This window comes from Cricetulus griseus, chromosome 3 (genome assembly GCF_003668045.3).
Source record: "Cricetulus griseus strain 17A/GY chromosome 3, alternate assembly CriGri-PICRH-1.0, whole genome shotgun sequence".
In the NCBI taxonomy this organism is placed as follows: domain Eukaryota; kingdom Metazoa; phylum Chordata; class Mammalia; order Rodentia; family Cricetidae; genus Cricetulus; species Cricetulus griseus.
This window is the reverse complement of record NC_048596.1, coordinates 257,593,504-257,616,754: the sequence shown is the minus strand read 5'-3', so window position 1 is coordinate 257,616,754 and position 23,251 is coordinate 257,593,504. Positions and strand designations below refer to the sequence as shown.

Genomic DNA, 23,251 nt, shown 5'->3' with positions numbered 1-23,251 from the left:
CATTTCTATAGAGCCTTCAATCCTTGTAAAACTTCATCATCTCATTGAATCTCTCTTCAAGATCTTGCAAGTACAGCCCAGAAATATTGCTCAATATCTTGTTGGAAGACAGTCACAAATTTGACTGGTATTAAAAAGATGGAAACAAACTACCAGGTAGTCCACTGTACTTGGACACAAAGCCTATTTTAGGATACATGATTCTATAGTATATAGAACTTGCAGGCTCTTAAATTATTCCAAGTCATATACCAAGTCCCAATTCTGTACTAACCCCTAGAAACCACCTTCCACCTATCAGGTGTATTTGTCATTTTCTTCCTGTGGAAGCATCTGGGGTTGTCAAATTGGAAGTGTAGTGACAGAGCAGATGACTGGGGTGCTCAAGACCTATGTGGACTAAGACCATGAAACCATCTGGACAGTACAATGAGTGCATTATATGCTGCAATTCTGGTATCTACAGAACTAGGGTACAAACACAAGAAAGCATCACATATAATAAATATGTACCAGTTCCAAAAGGTGAGTCTTATTTATATATGTGGCTTTATGTTATCAAGTTTCAAAGCAAACTCCTAAGGAATGGTCCTAAGACATACAGACAAGAATGGCATTAGATCTCAAAAAGAAAAAGAAAATCTTATTTTACGTAAAAGTGTTTCAATTTGTAGCTGGGTGTTGGTGGCGCACGCCTTTAACCCCAGCACTCGGGAGGCACGAGGCAGGCGGATCTCTGTGAGTTCAAGACCAGCATGGTCTCCAGATCAAGTGCCAGAACAGGCTCCAAAGCTACAGAGAAACCCTGTCTCGAGAAACCAAAGGAAAAAAAAAAGTTTCAATTTGCTAATGACCACTACCACCATCATTATCATCATTATATAGATGGAGTTTCTTACAAATAGTTGTTTAAATGGCAATTTTACTTGAGATGTTCTAATCCTTCCTCGTCTCCACTGCCAAGGGCTGAAGAGAGAACCAGGGCTTTGTGAGTACCAGGCAAGAACTCTCTACCACTGAGCTCTACCCAGATGACAAACAAGCATTTGTTTTCGTAGTTTATCTTCACAGTGCTGGGTTTGAAGCTAGGGCCTCTTGCACGGTAGGCAAGTACTCTATAGTGGAACTTTACCCACACCTGTTTTAATTTGTTTCTTTCTGAGTCAATGACTCACTACTGTCTCCAGCTGGTCTTTCACTCTACAGTTCACAAGTCCTTTAACTTGTGGTCCTTCTGCTTCAGTTTCTAAAGTAGCTGGGATTTTATGCTGACACCATTAGGCCCAGTTCCAAGAAGTTTTTAAGAGTGGGAAAAGAACATTTCTCATGTGCTTTCCCCTCACTGTGAAAAGCAGCTTAGCTCATGCTCCTCAGATGCCTTCTTGAAAGGAAGTTGGCTAAGTATGAGAAAGCTAGGCTAGCCTTGAAACCATAGAGATGCACACTATGCCGGATTTTTGCACCATTATGCCTGGCTAAACCATCTCTTTTAATATCAACATTCATGGGTGAACAAAGGCAAGCTAGTACATTTCTTTTTGATATCTGTTGCATGATTCACCACAAATGTTAAATTTTGAAAAAACATCTAAGATTTGAAAAAATTAAATTCTAAGGGATATCAATTAGTATCTATCTAGTCTTTTGATAAATTTTAAATTAGCTAATCCTATACCCAAGATGGTAAAAATACTAGAAATTTAGAGAATGATAGCTGTAAATACTGGCCCATTTCAGGCTGCATATTCTCAATCATGGTACAAACACACATGTATATATAAGGCAATGTTGTACTATTTCCCCCTTGAGTTTAAGAGAGCAACTGTTTTCATAGCAGACAGGAAGGAGGGTCTGGAACCAGCATTTAGTGAGGGCCCCGTGAAAACATTATTTAGATGACTGTCCTCAGCACAGGGAACAGTTCAGATGCAGGGAGGCCATGGCCTTCCAGTCAGAATGAGCAACAGTATAAGCAACCTGACATCATACTCTTCCTACTAAGCAAGACGGCCTCCAAAGGCCAATCCAGGCAGTCCCTTCTGTTCTGGATCACCTGCTGGAAACTCAGGATGATAACCTGAACCTGAGAACTTCCTTACTGGTTTCTTATGGCACAAGCAAAATAGCAGATATCAAACTCTTGGCAAGTTACAACAGGAGACCGAGGAGAGTGAAGGGCCCAGAGGTCAGGCACAGAATATGCCCTAACTCGTCTTGATCAAGGACTGTAGAAGTGCTAAGGACATGGAGCAGAGGCGGCAGACCACAGCAGGAGTTTTGTGGCACATTAACACTGGACCAACAATGCAATACATTCTACTTCTCTCATATTCCTGCTGGGACATCAGATTCAAAACCCAGGTACAGCTTTCTTCTATAGTGAAACCTCTGGTTGCTGGCCACTGTATGGGGAATTCCCAATATTTCTTTCTAGCCCCATGATGACAATAGTATCAGGGTGACTCACAATCTCAAGTCAGTCAGCAGCCAGAGAGTTCTAGCCAAATCTCAACCTGGCTCTGCTTCCCTAGCCTTCAGAGGCAGGGATGACAACTCTAGCTTCCTCCCAAAGGCTCATAGGTGAGCCATCTCAATGAGCCAGTAATGGCCTCTTCCTGTCAGAGTAGGGCCATAGTAGCAAGGATGGGTGGGGAAGACAGAACATTTTTTTAATGATTTTTTTTAATTTTTTAATTTTATTAATTTATTTTTTACATTCCAATCCTAGTTCACCCTTCCCTCCTCTCCTCCTGCTCCCCTCTTCCCATTTACTCCACGGAGAGGGTAAGGCCTCCTCTAGAAAGTCTAAGTCTGTCCCATCATCTAGTTGAGGCAGGACCAAGGCACCTCTCCACCCCCACCCCCTTGTGTCTAGGCTGAGCAAGGTATCTCTCCATATAGAATGGACTCCACTAGGACAGTTTGTGCATTAGAGTTAGATCTTGCACTGCCAGTGGCCTCATATATTGTCTCAGTCACACCATTGTCACTTATATTAAGGGAGTCTAGTCTTATGCAGGTTCCCCATTTGTCAGACCTAAGTCAGTGGTCTTGACTCCTTTGTTCATATTTTTCACTCCCCCCTCATTTCAATTGTACTCCAGGAGCGTGGCCCAATGGTTAGTTGTGGATTTCTGCATCTATTTCCATCTGTTTCTGGAAGAGGGTTCTAGCTTGTTTGGGTTATGGATTGTAGGCTGGGTATCTTTTGCTTTATAAGATAGAACTCTTAATTCCTGTCCATAAAATGAGAGTCTGTTCTCTCCCTCGATTTTATATAATTTCCATGCACCCCAAATCAGTGAGGGCCAACGATCTCCAAGCTCACTGAGATGAGATGGTACCCGGCCGCCCACACAGCACATGAAGTCTCTCTCCTCCCAAGCAGGGCAGAGGCCACATCTTCCACCTTCACTTGCATGCTCCCAGCCACAGGGCTTCTTTTTCAGCAGCTGACCTAACAACTGTCTTCGCCCCACCAATCCGAAATTCCTCTCCTTTGTCTGCTTGTCCTCAGAGGTGACAAAGTGACAGTTTCCACTATTTTCCACAAGACAGCTCTTCAGGGGGATTATAGCATCTTATTTTTCCAAGTTCTCTCTTCATAATTAAAACACTGTAGCCCCCCAACACTGCATACAGGTCTGAGAAATCATAGAGGTCACTAACTGAGCTGAGAGTATGTGTTAACCAACATCCACACCACACTGGATCAGCAAATACAAATTTAAATGAACATGTTCTTGGAGTACAGAGCCCACGACTGTGACACACTGACCCTCGAAAATGACAGAAGAAAAGTAGCCTGATTTGGTTCTACTGAGCAAGTGAGTTTATCTGACACATTTCTAATTCCCACTAAGTTTGCTGTGAATTAAGACGACTAGGATGCCTTCAACCGAGCACACATCAAGCCTTCTCCAATCTTCCCTTGAGCAATTTAACTGAAATCTTTTCATTTTCCAGATCGAGTGTTAGTAGAAGTAAAACTGATAATCCTCTTTCTAAAAAATAGCTGAGTATCACAAACCAGAATTTCAAATAAGTATATATCCATGACCCTAACTTACAGTTCTTGTACATAGTTGCACATGTGTGTATGTGAGTATCGTGTGCAGGGTTAACAGTGCATATGGAATCAGAAGACATCCTTGAGTATTGGTTCTCACCTTCCACCTTGCTCAAGACAAGGTCTCTCTTGTTCACTGTTGTGTCTGCCAGGCTAGCAGCTGACCTGCAAGCTTCTAGAGGTTCTTCTGTCTCATCCTATCTTCTGGTAGTAGCATGCTGGGAAGATGTATGTCTTAAAAGGCAATAATGTGGTCACCAAGCCTAACAACTGGAGTTTGATCCTGGGAACTCATGTAGTGGATGGAAAGAACCCATTCTTAGCTGTCCTTTAACCTCCACATCTGACATCTCTTACACACACACACACACACACACACACACACACACACACAGAGAGATAGAGAGACATGGACACGGACACACAAGGAGCCTGGACAAGCTGTCTCACTACAATTGAGATGGTTGCATCATAGATTACAGAGTCTCAGTACTATTGTGTGCTAGCCATACTATCTTTCCACTTGCTCTTCCTGTTACTCATTCTCTACACAGCACCAGAGCCGTTTCTAAAACAAACAGTATCATACTCCCTTCAGAATTCTTAGTAAGCTCCTGTCTTGGTACCAGGCATTTCCTATACCTTCTGCCTAGGATGTGGTACTCTAGGGCTTCCTAGGTCTGGTTTTCAGATATTCAGCAATTCTCCTATGAGGCCTTAAGGTTCCACATACTACCTCTGTAGATATTCAAGCCTACTACCGGGTTTTGATTCCTTCATAACACACAACAGAAAACAATATCATGTACTCAATTTGGTCCGTTGGCTTACAACCAAAAATGAGTTCTACTACTTTAAGAGCCTGTCCTTTCTTGGTCTTCACAGTTTCCAAGGCACATAGCATACAGACAAGAAATACACACCACATAGTTGGATGAATGAAGGAACAAATGAGTGTCTGTCAAAGCAAGGAATGGACAAATGGACAAATGAAGAACAAAGCATATGTAGAAACCATTTAGTCATTGTATCATTGTAGCATCCATCTTCAAGCTTCATAATACTATAATTGACATTACTAACATGTAATGTGAACACATTTGACATCTGATGGTTGAGTATAGTGCTGTTGATTTTAATGGCAACCATGCAACAAATGAATGCTGAAGATGTACGTTAATTTGATATGAGAACTAATTAACTAGCTCAAAATAGTGCTTCTGCTCCAGAAAGGTTAATATATACTTTTGCTATTGCATGAAATTCTAAAATTTTCCTTTGGATATGTGATATATTAACAGTAGTAATCCTGCCACACTGTGGTCTAAACTGGCAATTTTGTTAGCATTTATAGAATCAGAAAATTTCTCCACGAAAACCTAGTGAAGTTATTTAGCTCTCTGCACTGTCTACAGGTTTGGTTAACTGTCTTGGATGTCAAACAGCTTTGAAAACAGCGCCAGGTCTCTCACACTCATCCGACATTTCCAATACCTGGAGGGCTTTTACAGTGATGAACAGAGACAATGCAGGCATTTTAGAAACTGTGGATAAGTCTAGATGAGTATCTAAAAGGATATTTTTTTAGATATTTATCTATTGTGTGTGGGCATGTGTGTGACACTGGCACTGGTGTAGAGCTCAGAGGACAACTTTCAAGCGTCGGCTCTCTCTACCATGTTTGTGTTGGCAATAGAACTCAGGCCATCAAAAATGTTGACAAGAACCTATATCCTCTGAACCATCTCATGGGCCCTAGCTGAATATTTTTTTTTAACAGCCATTTTGAATTTAAGGGTGATCACTAATTTTTGAACTTAAAACTTCATCCTTTATTGGAGGCTGGAGAAATGCTCTTGGAGGACCCAGGTTCAATTCCCAACACCCATAGGGCTACTCACAACCATCAGTAACTTCAGAAGATCTGTGGCTGTCTTCTGGCTTCCAAGGGTACCAAGTACATATATGGTACATATAACAAATATGTAAGTAGAATACACACACACACACACACACACACACACACACACACACACACACACACACACACACACACACGAGACTTTCTCCTATAAGTGTAATTGTTTTGTTTTCTAAAATTTGAGGTTCATTTTACTGATTGGTTACAATGCAGGAAAATAAAACCCAGAGTATGCTAGGCAAACACTGTCAATGAGCTAAACCTTCTGGTCATTGTAAGATCAATTTAGTAAGGTGAACTATCCATAAGAATAATGATGATATCACTGTTATGTTAAACAGTACTTTTTATAGTTTGTACAAGAACTTATTTAAGTAACTCAAGGAAGATGGATCACAGCTGAATTCCTAAAATGCACCCTTCACTAGCTCTTGACATCTTTTCTATTTTCAAATACAGGAACTTTCTGCTGATATTTCAGCAGATTAAGTAACCTGCAAATTATCAGATTTTGGCATGCAATCAAATGTTAGTTCTCTTGGTCTGAGCAGCAAGCAGGAGTTAAAAAAAAAAAAAAAAAGAAGAAGAATCTGTGGACTGTAGTGGCCTTGGAGTAGTGATGCAATCTGGGTCTTAGATACTGATTTCTAATACTTTTACCTCAGATCAGCATCACCTGGAAACTTGTTACAACTACAAAGCTTTGCCTCCTAGACCTACAGACTGGAGGCTAAGGCAGGGTCCACCCACCTGGGTTTTCCCAGGCCTTGGGGGGACAATGAAGGATGCAAGTGTGAATAATATGAGAGCCTACTCAAATTCCTTAGCTCTTTACACTGCCTTCAGTTTTGGTTGAACATCAGACCAGGATGTGGACAGTTTCTGAATATAAATCTTAGCCCTCTCTCAGACCCATCTTTCAATATACCAGGTATAAATTCTTAATGTATATTAGGAATGTAACATTCTTGAAATTCTTTTGAATACTTTTAAATGGGACCCAAACTAAGGATTGATCCAGGTAACTAAGATTCATTAAGTCTCCCATATCTAATTTATATCGGAAGGGTAGTGCTCAGGAGAGATCTAGATATTCTCAGTGTATGTTAGCTTTCCAGTTGTAATTTCCTCATAAATGTATTAGTGGAGGGGTTGAAGTGTTTGATATTCTGAGCAAATAACATTACAAGAAAGGTCACTCCATTACTACACTCTACATTGCTAGCTCTACGTTACTGAAGGTGACTGGTTCAAACATGTTTTTTGGCAACCTGGGAATAGATATATCCTCATCTACTTGGTGCTAGCTTTTCTTGCCTTTCACACAGTGCCTTGTGATAAGCCAAGAGGGAGTGAATAAATCTAAGAAGCATCACAGCTTTACAACCTACATTTCTGACAAAGAAAAGCATGCCTCTACAAAGATCTGTGTTTGTTTTTGTAACAAATACCTAGCAAAGGAGTTTAGGGTAGAATGATATGAGTGATGCTTGCATTGTCAGTCAAGTTGTGTGCAATGAAAAGGGGGATGGAGCATGAAGACAGTAGAAGATAGTTGATGAAGAGGAATGGGAAGACAGTCTTGGTGTGCCCCACCCGATAGGGCAATGACACCTTCTTGCTAGAAGGTGTTGTTCATGTTCAGTCATGCTGGTCCAGAAGACAGGTCACACCAGCCATGCCAGGGTGTGGAGGAATATTTGATGATGTGTAAGCCACTGTGCTGACCCAACCACTTAAGAAAAGTCTAGAAGTCAGCAGACCATGAGGCAAAAACCTTGTCTGTAGGCTCTCTGTGGGAATGTCTTGGCTGTGCTCCCAATCTTCTCTGATGCTCGGGTCAAATGCCCTACACATAGTATACTTACCCCACCACTATCCAGTTAGACCCCATGTTCTCTCACAGGACAACGGGGCCCAAGGAAGGCCATAACAAAATGAAACCCCAACCCTTAGTCCTAATATTGAAGTTTATTCCCACTTGCCCTGCTCAGGAGGCACCTGTAGAGAAAACATTCTCCATGATCACAGACTACTTTATTGAGATTCACTTTCCCCATAATACTCAGATAACATGTCCCCAAAGTAAAGCACATTCTGATGATGCCAGTATAAAATAAAGATCACTTACATTTAGGTTAGGGAATCTTACTTCAAAGAAGGCATATACCACTTTCACATTCCTCATTAACAAATGCTTCCGGGTACTACTTTGTCAATCTAGGTCCTCTCTCTAATCCTAAACTGAGAGTCTCAGCCCTGCAGGCTGGACCACTATTACTGGTCTCCTGTGTCAGGTACCTTCCAGAGTTTGGAAAAGTCAGTTTGTATCTTTCCTGTCTTGGTCTTGCACAAGACCTGTCCTGGTATAAATACGTTCTCACTGATGAAATGAGCTGAAGTTTTGACACTCATGAGGACTATCCTTTGGGGACAGAAAGAGGACTTAGGCCTTTATATCCTTCTTCTTTCCCTTCTTCTTTAAAAGTAGATGGCATCCTCTGGACATCATCTGTCTCCTTAGAAACAGGGGTCCTGTTAGTGGCTTCTACAGTTAGCTCCCTCTTGCTCTCCTTGACTCACATCCAGTAGGTAGGGGATTGGCAGGCAGCCCAGGCCCATCACTTTAATCTTTACTCTAGACATCTTCCTAACAGGCAGGCCACTGGCTCCATATACCCCTTTTCCCCTTGCCTGTACTTGTTTCCTAAAGTAATTTCTCAGTTACTATACTTCATATAGATTATTTGTGCATACTTATTAATAAAAGTACATGTTCAGTTGGGGTCAATGCTTATTTATCTAGCTACCAGGGAGGCTCAGGTCAGGAGTTTTATAGCCAGTATAGGTGATAAACTGTTATGGGATATTTGTTTGCATGCATAAAGATGTGTCTGTGTTTTGCCTCATTTGCCTAAGGTACCTGATTGATGGAATAAAGAGCTGAATGGCAAAAAGGTAGGCAGAAGAGAATAGGCGGGACTTCCGGGCAGAGAGAGAGGAACTCAGGTACAGAATGTTACTCTGCAGGAGATGCCAACAAGACATGGAGGGAGCCAGACAACAGAATAGAGAAAAGGTAAAGAGCCACATGGCAGAACAAAGATTAATAGAAACAGGTTAATTTAATTTACAAGAGCTAGTTGGGAACAAGCCTAAGCTAAGGTCAAGCTTCCATAACTAATAATTCCCTGGGTCATTTATTGGGGGCTGGTGGTCCTAAGAAAGTCTGACAATAAACCTTCCCTCAAAAAAATAAAACAAACAAACATGACTTATTCTTGAAAAACAAGGACGCCAGAGGTTGCATGTGTTGACCTCTTTCTACCAGTCAAATAGAACTTTTATTCACACAGAACCGAAATCACTGGCTGGGATCTTCCCTGTATGAATGCAGACAGACTAGAAGGAAGCTAACAGCTAACAGTCCCTAAATATTTCAGGGCAGTTCTTTCCCCAAGCTAAACTGCCTCATTTTCCTTAACTTTACCATTATAGCCCCAAACCCAAAGTATACACCCATAGGGAATCTTGTCTTGAAAATGACAATCTCAGGTGATGGGGCCCCAAGTGAAGTCACTACTCTCAAAGTGGCCTCACTGGCTCAGAGTCATTACCTCTGTGGGAAGTTATTGCCAGCTTCACCACAGATAAAGCCTGTCTGCGGTGCAGATTAAAATAAGAGTGTCAAACCAAGCTGGGTAGAATGGAATACTATAAGTCACTGAGACCATGTCACTTCATCCTGTCAGGAGGTTCTTCTTAGGTTTCTGGAAGATGGCAGAATCTCATCATTCATTCATCTTCTTTTTGTGGAGGAGGAAAAGATAACCATCTTCATAGTAAGTCAACAGTGAATCAACAAGAACAAGAAATGCTTAGGTTGGGCCCTTTAAGATGGTCACCTCATGCCCAACAAGAAAAAATGGAGAGCAGTGTTGTCGGTGGAGGGGAAACAGTACTGTGATAAAGAAAAGCCTTCTCTGCCTGGGGGCATCTTGTATTGTTTAGGAGCCAGTGAGAACCAACTGAGAAAGGAGGAGGAACCTGGATCAGGAGAATGATGATGACAAATGAGCTTGGAGCATCATCACCTGCCAAAACCGTGGGGCTCCTTCTCCAGGCCTGCAGCAGTCACAGCTGCCTTTTATCTTAAATGGGACAGACGTAAGGCACAGATGGCTTCTGCTTTCCAGAGATGACACAATCAAATGCACGCTCTGAGGGAAGAGCTGCATACTGTTCTAATTCGACAACCTGAAGACGGAGGGAGCCTCAGAAGAGCAGCTTATAATCTTGGCCCTCAGTTTTCTCAACTGTAAAGCTGGCACAGCCCTCTGAGTGAGCTGGGTTACATAAGCAAGGAACGTAAGAATGACCTGCTGATACTCTGAGCTGTTATGAAACAGTCTGATCTGAGAAAATATAAAGTCTCCACTGGAGGCCAATACGTTCCCCATGTAGGCTTGCAGCACACTGAAAGAGGTAAAGAGAAGTTCACTGATGCATACAGGCACCAGAGAGAGATGCTGATTCCATGCCACAAACACACAAGCAAAGGGTTCTGTGCTTCTTGTTCATTTCCTCATCGAAGGGGATGAAGGGAGTAGATGTTGCCCTTCTTAACAAATCAGAAAAACACTGATGAGTGGGCACGCTTCAGTGTTTGCTAGCACCAGCTTGCACAGCCCAAACAGGTTGAACAGGTTGGATATTTAAACAAAGGTGGAAAAATGTGAGGTATAAAACCCAGGAATTGCTGTCCTGGAAATGCAGCCAGCACCCTTGCAGGCCTCCATCTGTGAGCTAGTGTTGGAAGCCAGAATCCTCCTCCATGGTGCTAAGTTCTTGTTATAAAACTGAACTGGATACACACCCATGGTCTGGGCCAAATCCTTGGAACATTGGGCCAATGGCACAGCAGAAGAGACTACGATAAACTTCTCATCCACTTCTCATCCTGCTCCCAGCATACCTATCCCTTGTTTGCTGTGACCTAGTTCTCAGCTCTCCTGATCTGTTCAAGTATGGGCAAGCATGATGCTCTGGGTTTTGATGCCATCCACTAGTTTCACCTAGTATGACTAAGCTTTTGAAATATTTCAACAAAATGTCAAAAATATCACACTGTGTGCATTCAAGAGAAAACTTTGTTATTTACTTCATCTCCAAAAGAAGATGAATAAACATTCCTACCGCCAGAAAAGAAAGGTTGTTAAAAATATTAGCTTCTAGACAGCCAAATGATGAAGGATTGTGAACCAGATCATGAATTTGAGAAAAGACACTACAAGAAGGTGGCCTGACGGCTGTTCACCACACCCTGTGCATGGACAGTTTTATGAGCTTTTTCCCTCCTGATCGCCAACTGGTCTTTCAGAAAGAAATAAAAAATAAGCACCAGTCACAAGTACACTTTTAAATTATTCACTCAAAAATAAAACTGTAGTGAACCTTTAAAAAGTATATTAGAGAAGAAGAAAACCAAAGTGAAAGGGGAAAAAATGCAATTTCTAAACAGCGACTCAAGAGATTCAAACAACATCAGCTAACTTTCTGCTTTGATGTTTTCTCATGCATTTTATCTTATTTGAATAATAAAATTAATTGAGGTCACTCTCGCCTACTCTTTCTTAGAGAATAATAGTAGTGTTCTACTACTTGCAGATTTCTAAAATGCAAAGTAAAAGCATTGAAAAGAGCCACAGAATATCATCTAATAGCTCAATGCAAATCCACATCCCACTCTAAATATAAAAACATCACAGAACAAGCAGAAGAGATGTATTCAGATAACCATGAGGATTTGCACATTTTAAAAATGGAGACTCAGGCATCTGACACATAACTTGTCTGCAAAACACTTATCAGACTTGGGTTCTTAGAATGCAACCTGTTGTTCTATTTTAAAGGGCACAGAGTCTGTTTTCTCCTGTTTGTAAATCTGTGTGCAGATCTGGCATGCAACAGACTGTTGGGCTCAATATCTTAAGAGAAAGTCTATTGGGACAGTTGTTAAGCACCTAATGCAAGCTGTAGGCTTAGCTCCAAATCCTAGACAGACCCTGGGAGAGTCTTCTGGCCATTCCATGGAGAACCCTTTCCTAGCAAGCCAGAATGGAAGGAAGGTTGATCAAAGGCTGCAGAAGCAGTCCAGAACAATGTCACCTTTATGAAAGCACCCAAGTCCTAAACCTGGCCACTGAGATGTCAACAAAGGCTAAAAATGCTTAAATACGATCAAACAAGAAAGTTTTAATCAAGTAAGAAAGCTATTTGTTGAAAGCTTAATAATGTAATTAGGGAAAAAACTGTAACTTAAGAATTCTCCTGTAATGAACAGGTTAATATATGTTCATGTTCATTGTCCAGGAGAAAACAACAGGCCACTGAATCATGTCCTCTAAACTATATCAGGTGTATTTACTTTAATATAAAGTATTAGATATGTTGATGATACCTACTTAATACTATCACCATAAAACTACCACTCACTGAATGTTCAACATATGTGCGTGTGCATTAACATATATTCAGTGCTGTTAATATTTTGGTACATATATAATTAAAATGACACAAAATCTTTGGTAATCTCAGTTATAGTGTTACATGCAAGATAACAGAATATTTATATATGATTTTTTGTCTGTTTTGTTTTATTTTGAGACATGGTCTTACTCTATAGCCCAGACTGGTGTGCAACTTAGCCTCCAGTGCTAGGATTAGAGGTGCATGCCACTGTGCCCAATTATGATATATGGTCTTCTAAGCCAAATAAAAGGTATTAAGATCTCCAGTTGTTCCTGAAGAAATCTTCTTTTGACTTGTCTTGTTTCCCCAAAATAGGTATCTTCTTTTAAAACCTTTTTCTTTTCTTTAGAACTATTTCAAGGTCAGGTGTCTATAGTTCCAGCTACATGGGAGGATAAGGCAAGAGGATAACAGCCCAGACTGATGTTTGGGGCCAGCCTGGGTAGCATAGTAAGACCCTATCTCAAGTAAACAAGAACAGGTAGGGGATAGATATTTATAGGAAAAACAAGACTTCACAGTTTGTCCTTGATGGAAAGCCCCACAGGTTTTTCTCATGGAGCTAATTTCTTGCATGGTATCTTCCTTCCCACAGAGGAACATGGTGGCAGAGTGTCAGGTAATTAAGAGATTTTGTGAAGGGACTGTCTGAACCTTTGCATGGTCACCTCCACACTAGAGAAACAGTAAGTGTCAGGATTCATTACAAGGAGTCCTCAGAAACTTAGTATGACTATGGGAGAATTTCACAGGGCTCTTTCACTTGTGGGGACAGAGTAAAGAAATGACTGTCCTCTTGGAGATACTGCCTCACCCCTGCTCCTTGTCTTGTTTAGTGCTGACCACCTGTTCCAGACAGCCAAGTTTAGCTGTGCATGCCAGCAGCAGGCTTAGCTCAAACATCACAGAATAGTATTCTGACTCCAGAGCCACTGTGGTCTCATTTATCACGGAGTAGGTCACATTTCTGCGCAGCTAAGATCTTCTTCGAGTATAATAGGCACACATAAGCCTCTATTCCTGAAGACTGCTATCTAGCAGCATCCTTGGGGTCAGGCAATAAAGTCCATGAGAAAGCAATGAGTCAATGCTCCAGGATTTTCTTTTTAGCCTTCCTTTCTTTGTATTTTTGGTTTTGGTTTTTTTGAGACAGGGTTTCTCTGTGTAGCTTTAGAGCCTGTCCTGGAACTTGCTCTGCAGACCAGGCTGGCCTCAAACCCACAGAGATCCACCTGCTTCTGCCTCCAGAGTGCTGGGATTAAAGGTGTGCACCACTATTACCCGGCTCTTTTCACCTTTCTATGACAGGCAAAATGAGAACACATCCCTGCTCCTCACAGAGTAAAGAGGAAAGGCTATCATGAAAGCACCAGCCAAAGTCTTCAGCATGTCTTTAAGCCTAATAAGCATCTACAACTCTACAGTTTAAAGTCTGGGAAATGAAAAAAGTGGAATTGAGTTTCCTTTTTTTTTTTTTTCAAAGACAGTTAGGTATGGTCTGTAGGTTTTTTTTTTGTTGTTGTTGTTTTGTTTTTTGGGGGGGTGGCTTTTTTGTTTTTATTTTTCCAGACAAGGTTTCTCTGTGTATTATCCCTGGCTGCTCTAGAACTTGCTCTGTAGACCAGGCTGGCCTTGAACTCACAGATTCACCTTCCACTGTCTCACAAGTGCTGGGATTAAAGGTATGGCCATCACCACCTGGCTTTTGTTTTTGTTTTTTAAAAGAATACTCACTTTTGTAGACATTTCAAATAAGGCCTGTCCCCATCTTCTCCTTCAAGGTATCACTTCATCATGACTCTGCAACTTACAGCATTCTGGAACAACTCTAGCAAACTACAGAGCTTGACGCCCTTTTTCCTATATTAGCCTAACCTGGGGGATGTGTTCTGGCTTGGTTTCCTAAGTTTGTTTTGGAAGGCACATGCTGTTTAATCCAAATTTTCAATATGAGAGTAGCTGACAAAGAGTTTGGGAAAGTCAGTGACTGGACCCACAGTGATGTTTCTGTGAATTATTTTCTGTGCTTTATGGTCGTCTACCATTCTGCTCATAAATTAAGCTATGGATTTGAGATTAGGAGTTTTTAGGGAGCTGGAAAGAAGATTCAGTTGATAAAGTTTGCTAGACAAGCATCAGGACCTGAGTTTGGATCCCAGCAGCCACAGAGAAAGTCAGGCCCTGCAGCAGACACCTGTAGTGTCAGTGCTGTGGAAGCAGAGGCAGGTAGACCCTGGAGCTCACTGCTGGCCAAACAGCTAGCTGAATTAATTGGTGAAGTCTAGGTTCAATGAGACCTGTTTCAAAAAATGAGGTAAACAGCAAGTGAAGAAGATGCCTGACAATCTCTGGCCTCCACTTACTTGCTTATGTAAAAATATGATATCAAAAACACGAGGACTGAAGGACAAGAACCATGTACATTCTTTAAAATGTCTCTTATCTAAACTTTCTCAAAATTTCTTGACTCTATCAAACTTTACTTTTAAGATAGCACATTATGCTTGGTGTCCTGGTGTGCTCATGTATGTATTAGTACCTGGAGGCTGAGCGAGGATGACTGTATAGAGTCCCGGGTAATATACATGAATGAATGAATGAATGAATGAATGAATGAATGAATGAATGAATGAGTGAACACACACACATTCACACACAAAACAAAATACCATGCAAATTTACTTAGTGTAATTAAAATATAAGAAATATATTTTCTTATATTTTATGCTCTATGGATACTGCGAAGCAACTGTCAACTCATAACAGTTTAGAATGCTATCTCACTTGTGTTTGTTTTACTAATGTAACAATCATACAGTTAAAGGACTGACTAGCCTTAAAAACAAGAATAACCAACACATTCATAAAACTGCTAGTGGCCAAAGAGTGAAGTATTCCATTAAAGGCACCTCAGTATCAGCTACGAATACCCTGGAACCTGGATCCTTAGACCTTATGTTTTGAGATTTGTCATGCTCTCCCCTTAAGGTTAACAAAAAAAATCCTGGAATGGAGCCTAAGCCTGTCTCACAAGGCAACCACTGGAAGGCCAGAGTTCATCTCTAAGAACTGTGTACACATGAAGGCACATCACACAGACAGCCTGCAGAGTGGAAAGTGAAGGAAGGTTCTCAGTGACATTGTGTCCTGCTTTCTCATGGAATTAAGTCCTCAAAGAAATAAAAATCTACATTTAAGTCTGCTAAGCTATACCTGAGATTGAAAGAAATGGAAATAGAGAAAACCATTCCAAGGGAAATCAGGCCACAGAGATTATATGCAATTTGTGTCTATCAAGAGAGAGACTGATGATCAGACCGTATGGCCATTGTTATGACCAGTCATAATAACTTGGGAGGCTGCATTAGGAGAAATGAGTTTGAGGCTAACTTTGATGACATAGCCAGACCCTGTCTTACAGCAAAAAATAAAACCAAGATGGAACTGGGATACATAGATGGGGGCTCACGGGTGTCCAGGGAAGCCACTGTGTGGGTCCTCTGGCAGTCTACCTCAGTCAACTCTGGGACCCCCACAAAGGAGCTCCTGGATGCTACTCAACCCTTGTAGGTACACCAAAGGACCTCAGGAAGCAGAAGCAACAGCAGGGAAATCAGGGAAAGAACTGACTGCTTCTTTCCATCCATGGTCATCAGAGCCTCTACACACATCCCAGGACAGTTTTGGCTCCTGATTAATGTAGCACAGGTATGAGGTTAGGAGAGCTCACAACTCACCACTGAAGTCTCAGATTCTGGAATGGATCCATCCAGGCAAATTAATCTAACTTCACTCTGACACATTTTTGTAAGTGTTTTCACATTTTTTTAAATAATTTTTTTAAGTACAGCTTTGCCAACAAACCAGTGATAATGACTTTGTGATTGATTAGCAAAAATCAAATGTTCTTTTAACCCACCCTTTACAAGTTTTGGCAGAAAAGACAAAATAAATGTAGTGTGATGACCTCAAATCAACAAAAGGGAGAAATTTGGGAGACACATCTGTAGTCCTTAGGACAGGACAGGACAGGACAGGATAGACGAACACAAACAAGAACAAAGAAAACAAACACAAATGCAGACAAAATTCATTAACAAAATCTAACACCCTTTCACTATAAAAACACTCAAACTTGGAATAGGATGAACATCCTTCAGCTAGTGCATTTTATTTAAGAGAAACCCACAATAAGCACTGCAGTCAGAGGGGAAGGGCTGAATCCCTTCTTCCTGAAATGAGGAAAAAGACAAGAATGTCCACATGCTTTACTCCCATTTAGCACTGTCCTAGCTAAAGGTCTGGTGATTCCAAGAGATAAGACAGGAAATCAATGACATCCACAATGGAAAGAAGAGTAAAGCCACCTCTTGCAAATGCCATAATTTTGGGAGTAGCAAATCATAAGTAATCTACTAAATAACTCTTAAGAACAAAGAAAGAAGCTTGGAAAGATTGCAGGAAACAAGATCATCACATGAACTTGAACTGTTACCTACAAACCAGCACTGAACTACTGAACTGAAAACAATCCTACTCAAAGCCATCTAACAAAGCATAAAAATGAATAATCTGAGGGGAACCCTGAGACTCTGCTGAAAGAAACCCGGATAGACCAAACGAATGGGAAAGCAACCTATCACTAGATGCAAACACTCAATATTGTTAAGGTGGCAATAATGGGGCTGGAATTTAGCTCAATGGTGGATTGCTTCCCTAGGTACAGGGTAGAAAGAAAAAAAAAAAAAAACCTAACTAAACTAAAACAAACCAAAACCCCCAAACAATGGCAATTCACCAAAACTGACTTAGAGACTGAATAGAGACTGAATGTATCCTAAACTACTTGCCTAGCATATCTGGGGCCCAAGTATACCTCAAAACAAGAAAACAAACAAAACTAAATTATCTAGATTGAAATGGAAACAAGTCAGATTAGTCAAAACAAGTTTGAATGAATCCAGGCATGACTATAACACTGGGGCTCAGAAGGCAACCTAAAAAAATACTTTTTGGAAAGGGACTTCAATTGAAGGACTTGCACTTCCTTATTGAAGACTCATCTAAAAGTCAGGGTAACCAACACACTGTGATAATGGCCTTAGGTAAAGTACACAACCAATGGAGCAGAAGGAAGAGCACATCCTTACATTTATACATTTTTTACAAGAGTGGCAAGATAATTCAATGAGGAAAAGAAAAATACTATACATACTTATTAACTCAAAATGGATCGTAAACTCCAGTGCAACAAGCTATGAAACTCCTAAGATAGTGTTTCACCCCTCTTTGGGTAGACATAAAACACAGTGTTTGGGGAAGGCAGAGTTTCACTGATGTACTACCAGAGACAGCCCTTGTCAAAGACAGCAGCTGTATCTTTAACAGGTATGTTTGATATGTTTACAATTTAATCACAGACTTGATCTCAATTTTTAAAATCAGAAGTGATTGGGACAACAATCAATCAGAGATGAACAATGGAGGACCACCAGCCATCAGCAGTGAGGGGCAAAACAGCCACATGGAGCATACCTCACTTCTTGGAACTTAAACTGAGATTTACCAGCTGTAAATTGTTGCAGAATTACTTAGATACCTCATAATAACAACAGATATTTATTGAGGGCTTACCATGTGCCTGGAACTATTTGCTAAACTCATACTACCTTCTAATTAATTCTCCTTGTAATCCAATTAAGTAGACTAGATTCAATGCCCAGCAGCAAACAACAATTTAAAACTGATGTCCAAAGAGAGAGATAAAGAACAGAAGTTTATAAACACCAAAAGAGATCTGGATTCTGGTGAGTCAATGTCTCTATGAGAATGTGAGCCTCTTCTCCTAACTCCATTCCTAAATGTTCTTAAAATGTTCGCATTTGAGAGAGAGAGAGAGAGAGAGAGAGAGAGAGAGAGAGAGAGAGAGAGAGAGAGAGAGAGAGAGAGAGAGACAGAGACAGAGAGAGGACATTTAGAAGCATATGCTACCTACTACTCCGTAAAATATATTCCTAGTGCTTTACCTCTCAGCATTTAATATCCACCTCTGTTCTCTATCTCACCCCTGAATGAGCATCATTCCAGGAAGTCATTTCCTAGCATTTACCAGATGCCCCCAACCCTTGATCCTCCTTCTGAAGCCTCAGAACCAGGCCACTAAACTATTCAAAGGCTCCATATTTTGTTTGTTTTAAGGAAAACCTTTGTGAGATCTGGTAGGCACATGAAGATATTGTTTAAAGTAGAAGGCTGCATTCATGACACATCCTCCTCCAAATGGCGCTTTTGTATGCAATAAACTACCCATCTCTGACACTCTTACAAAGAAATAACACTGTTCTACCACAAAGAACCCAAGGGCCAAAGGCTTAGCTTAGTTAATACCACTGATACCCTGAGATGCTTTGAAAAGGCAATTATTAAATTAAATTATTATGATCTCAGATTTTTCTCTATGGGAAACAGGAAAAAAAAACAAACATAACAAAACAACAACAAAACTTCTGAAGCTTTTAGGCAAGTCTACCAAAGGCTCAATGGTGCAGTCAGCCACCAAAGCAAAGGACATCTCACCTACCTGTGCATATTGCCATTGGTGGTGAAAGACTGACCACACACTGTACACTTGTAAGGCCTTTCGCCAGAGTGCACCAGCATGTGACGATCCAGGGAGCTGGCAGAGCTCAGAGACTTCCCACAGATGCTGCATGAGTGGTCAGTTCCTCCGGTGTCTGTGTTGTGCTACAGAAAGCAATCAGTGCAATGGTCACTTGAGAAGATGGCATTAGAAACACAGATCTGGGGCTCTATAAAAACCAGCTATTTCTCAACTTTTACTCCATGTTTCTTCTTAAATGTTTTAAAAGGGCCAAAGGCATATAATTATTTTGTTGTATGATCTTCCACTCCCATGTTCTAGTTTTGAAAACTAGTTTTACTGCAAAAATTGAGACAGAGCTAGCCTTTGCAGGTCTATGGGTTAAATGAACACATATATTAATTCCTCTGGGTGGAAGGAGTCTTAACTACACAGCCAATATGTGAAATACACAGGATTTCACACTTGGAAGCCACAAACCTTGCTCCAGTTTGACCACCTAGGCTGGTTGTCAGAGAACAGAACCTGGATGAGGTAGTCTGGTCTTCTGAAATAAGGTAAGGAACATTTCTATCCAGATCCAAGTTTCTTTAGTAACTCAGTGCCATTACCATCTAGCAGTCTTTTATGACTTTAACACACCATTTCCCACTGTTCTGTTATCACAAGCAGTCTGTCATAAGTCAGCAATGGCGTAAAGGGAACATGGATACATCCTATTGTAAGGATCCCAAGTCTAGGAAATCCTCAGCAGCATGAAGTGCATTTGTATCCGACAAAGAGCAGGGATGGGGACAATGATACTCATCTGTATTCCAGCACTCGGGAAGCAAGCTGAGCAGGAGGACTGGGGACTTCAGTCAGCTTAATTACATAGCAAGACCCTGGTGAGAAATACTAAGGAGTGGGGGATGGGGGGGTGCCTGTAATCCCAGCACTAAGAAGGCAGAGGGCTGCTAAGAGTTCTAGGATAACCAGGGCTACAAACTGAGTTTAAGCCAGCATGGACTAGGACTACATGTAAAGATCCCCATATCTGTTCTTCCTTCTTCCTCCACACACATAGAGAGAACCAAAACAAAGGCAGGGAGGGTTGGGAGGGAAGATGTTGAGTGACACTTATAATCTTTTTTTTTTTTTTTTTTTTTTTAGATTTATTTATTTATTATGTATACAGTCTTCTGCCTGCATGCCAGCAGAGAGCACCAGATCTCATTCAAGGTGGTTGTGAGCCATCATGTGGTTGCCGGGAATTGAACTCAGGACCTCTGGAAGAGCAGTCAGTGCTCTTAACCGCTGAGCCACCTCTTCAGCTTGACACCTATAATCTTTTATCATAAGAGATTTATCTCATACTGTTACAAACAATGAAAACACTGTGTTTTATAAGCAATCAAACTGTATGTTCACTATCTTTGAAAAAATGTATCCTTAGACTCTGTGATAGAAACATAACTACACAAAAAAATTATTTTGCAATGATCCCAAAATTGCTAAAACACTAAATTTTAAACATAGCTTACAATTTACTAGACAATTCAATTAAGATCAAATTGTCAGGCTGGAGAGATGGCTCAGTGGTTAAGAGCACTGACTGCTCTTCCAGAGGTCATGAGTTCAATTCCCGGCAACCACATGGTGGCTTACAACCACCTTGAATGAGATCTGGTGCCCTCTGCTGGCATGCAGGCAGAAGACTGTATACATAATAAATAAAATCAATAAAAATATCTACTTAAAAAAAAATCTGATCTTTAGGCAAGCTTTATTAAAAAAAAAATAAATCAAATTGTCCTGTTAGTGAGAATAGTTTAAAACAAAAACTTAGCAGTACCTGACGGATATGCATGGTCAGCTGGTGCTGGGTGGTGCAAAGCTTTTCACATAGGGGACAGTTGTAAGAAGACTTCTCCTCTTTCGTCTCCTAAAGAGATTAAAAGAGAACATGAATGTCCAATCATGGTGAACTAGTACCTTCTGTTTTGTAATAAGCCCATGTCTAAGCAGCTGCAATCATTAGACTGGAGCCTGTCCAGGTGTTTGTGCAAGTCACTCGCCAATCTGTCCTCAGTTTCCTTGCTTATAAATGGGAAAACTAACATTGGCCACACCGTGCTAAAGTTAAATTGGTGGACAAAGAGTAGGCATTGCCACAGTGCTCATCCCAGAGGAGGCTCTCAGAATTTATTAGTGGTCTATCACACATCACTTCACTAACCCAGTGAGTGAAAAACACTATGTCACCTACAGTTCAGCTAGGACAGGGTGTATTTCTCCAACTCACACCCAAGCTCAAGGTACTATTTTGTTGTTGTTGTTGTTGTTGTTTGCTTGTTTGTTATTGTCTCATGTAGCCCAAGTTGGCCTCTAACTCCTAAAATAGCCTAGGCTTTCTTTAACTCCTGATTCTCTTGCCTCCACCTTGCATGTACTGAGACAGCCAGGTCTCAAGGCCCCTTAGGAACTTAAGAGAGGTTATGAAATCTTCATCAGAAAAATCCACCCAACCCCTGGATGGAGTCCTTTGAGGCCCACCAGTAATATTCAACATGAATAACAAGGCTCAGTCCATAATAATAGCATCCTCTTGGTAGTGCTCACAAATAACAGAACAATTCTGACCCTGTTAAAACTAGTCAGCATGACAACCCAAACTGAAGACGTCCACAATAGGTGATTAAAAAACAAAACAAAACAAAGCAAAAAAAAAAAAAAAAAAAAAAAACCCTCAGCTCCTCAGGATCCTGGCACGTGAGATTTGTTTATCTTACATTCTCCTCAGAAGACTCTAATGTACTTTGGGTTTAGGAACAACTAATTACTCAATCAAGTGGTCATGAGCATGTCCATGGGGAATTCCTGTAGAGTTGTATCCAGAGTTCACATTATGGCAAGTCCAGCCAGGAGAAAGCATTTTGGGTGGAAATTAGCACTAAATAAAATGAAAGGCAAGAGAAGAAGAGTGGCTGGGTGCTCTGGTCAACCTCCACGCCCTTTTCTGGTCTTGGATATCTTTGTGTAGATTTCTTTTCACTTGCACACATTTGAATGAGTTTCTGCTTTTTTACCGTTAATACCAATTATTGAGCACATGGCAGATCAGTGAATTTATGGCAACATCAGGTTTGGGGTTATTCCTTCCACAATCACTAAGAGATAGATACTTATTATAGACCACATTTTCTGGAAAAGGAAACTTTAGCGTACAGAGGGACAAGGAACTTGCTTCAAACAAAGGACAACTAGGAAATCGACACAATCTTAACACTCAGACTAGCTGCTCAGAGGCCCATTACCCTAAATCATGATAATATACAAACTCTGACCCCACAAAACAGAAAAGCAACACCCTTTTGGTTGTTCATGAGAGGTGAAGAGCATAAAAGTTATCCTAAAGACTGTGAAAACAAATGGTACCATGAACCAGATGGGTGAAATGAAAGTGTGATGATGTCTTATTTGTGGCTAACTTCTCCCTTAGCTAAGCTTTTTTTTTTTTTTTTAAACCTGGGAAAGCAGGTTGGAGAACTAGGCCATTTTTTCACTCTCAAATTCTAAGGAAGTTGAAGATCTCAGAGATGGATAAATAAATAAGATGTGGCTTCACCCAGTTATCCATACACTTCTAGTTCTCTCAAAGAAGATGCCTTACAACCAGGTCAAAACTTTAAGAGAAATTCAAGCTCTGGGGTATTTATGTCAAGTCATCAGATTGACAATACTATGTAGACTTTTTATATTGAAAAGATTCACCAAAAAGTGTACATTTGTGTACTAAATGTACTAATGTGTACTAAATACATGTTTAAAAAGTCTAAACCCAACCAGACACAGGGGGGGAATTGTTTAAGCCCACATGTTCATGCCAGTCTGGGCAACACAGTGAGACCTTGTCTTAAAAAAACCTAGGCCTCCAACTGGCCAATCACTTGAGGAGACATGTTTTAATAAAATCATCTTGTGGTCACCTTGAAGTAGACACCAGGAACATTGTGTGGAGGCACACAGAGCTGACTGATATTGACTCTAGGGTTGATCATTAAACTCTGCCCAGCCTGAAGCTGGTAATGCTGCCATGCAGGCCATATGCAAGTTCACAAAACTGGAGGTGGTCTATAGAATCAGATTT

The 23,251-nt window shown here is 40.8% G+C and overlaps 1 protein-coding gene across 7 annotated transcripts in view; it reads right to left on the bottom strand.

The window, feature by feature from the left end:
* Positions 1 to 23,251, bottom strand: part of Rreb1 (ras responsive element binding protein 1) — a 125,773-nt gene that overhangs the window by 34,494 nt on the left and 68,028 nt on the right. For all 7 annotated transcript variants that reach the window (XM_027410372.2, XM_027410370.2, XM_027410371.2 and 4 more), the window contains 2 exons: positions 20,957 to 21,046; positions 19,102 to 19,265 (listed from right to left, as the gene is read on the bottom strand). In XM_027410372.2, coding sequence (XP_027266173.1) covers positions 19,102 to 19,265; positions 20,957 to 21,046 — 254 coding nt within the window. The remainder of the gene's footprint in view (positions 1 to 19,101; positions 19,266 to 20,956; positions 21,047 to 23,251) is intronic.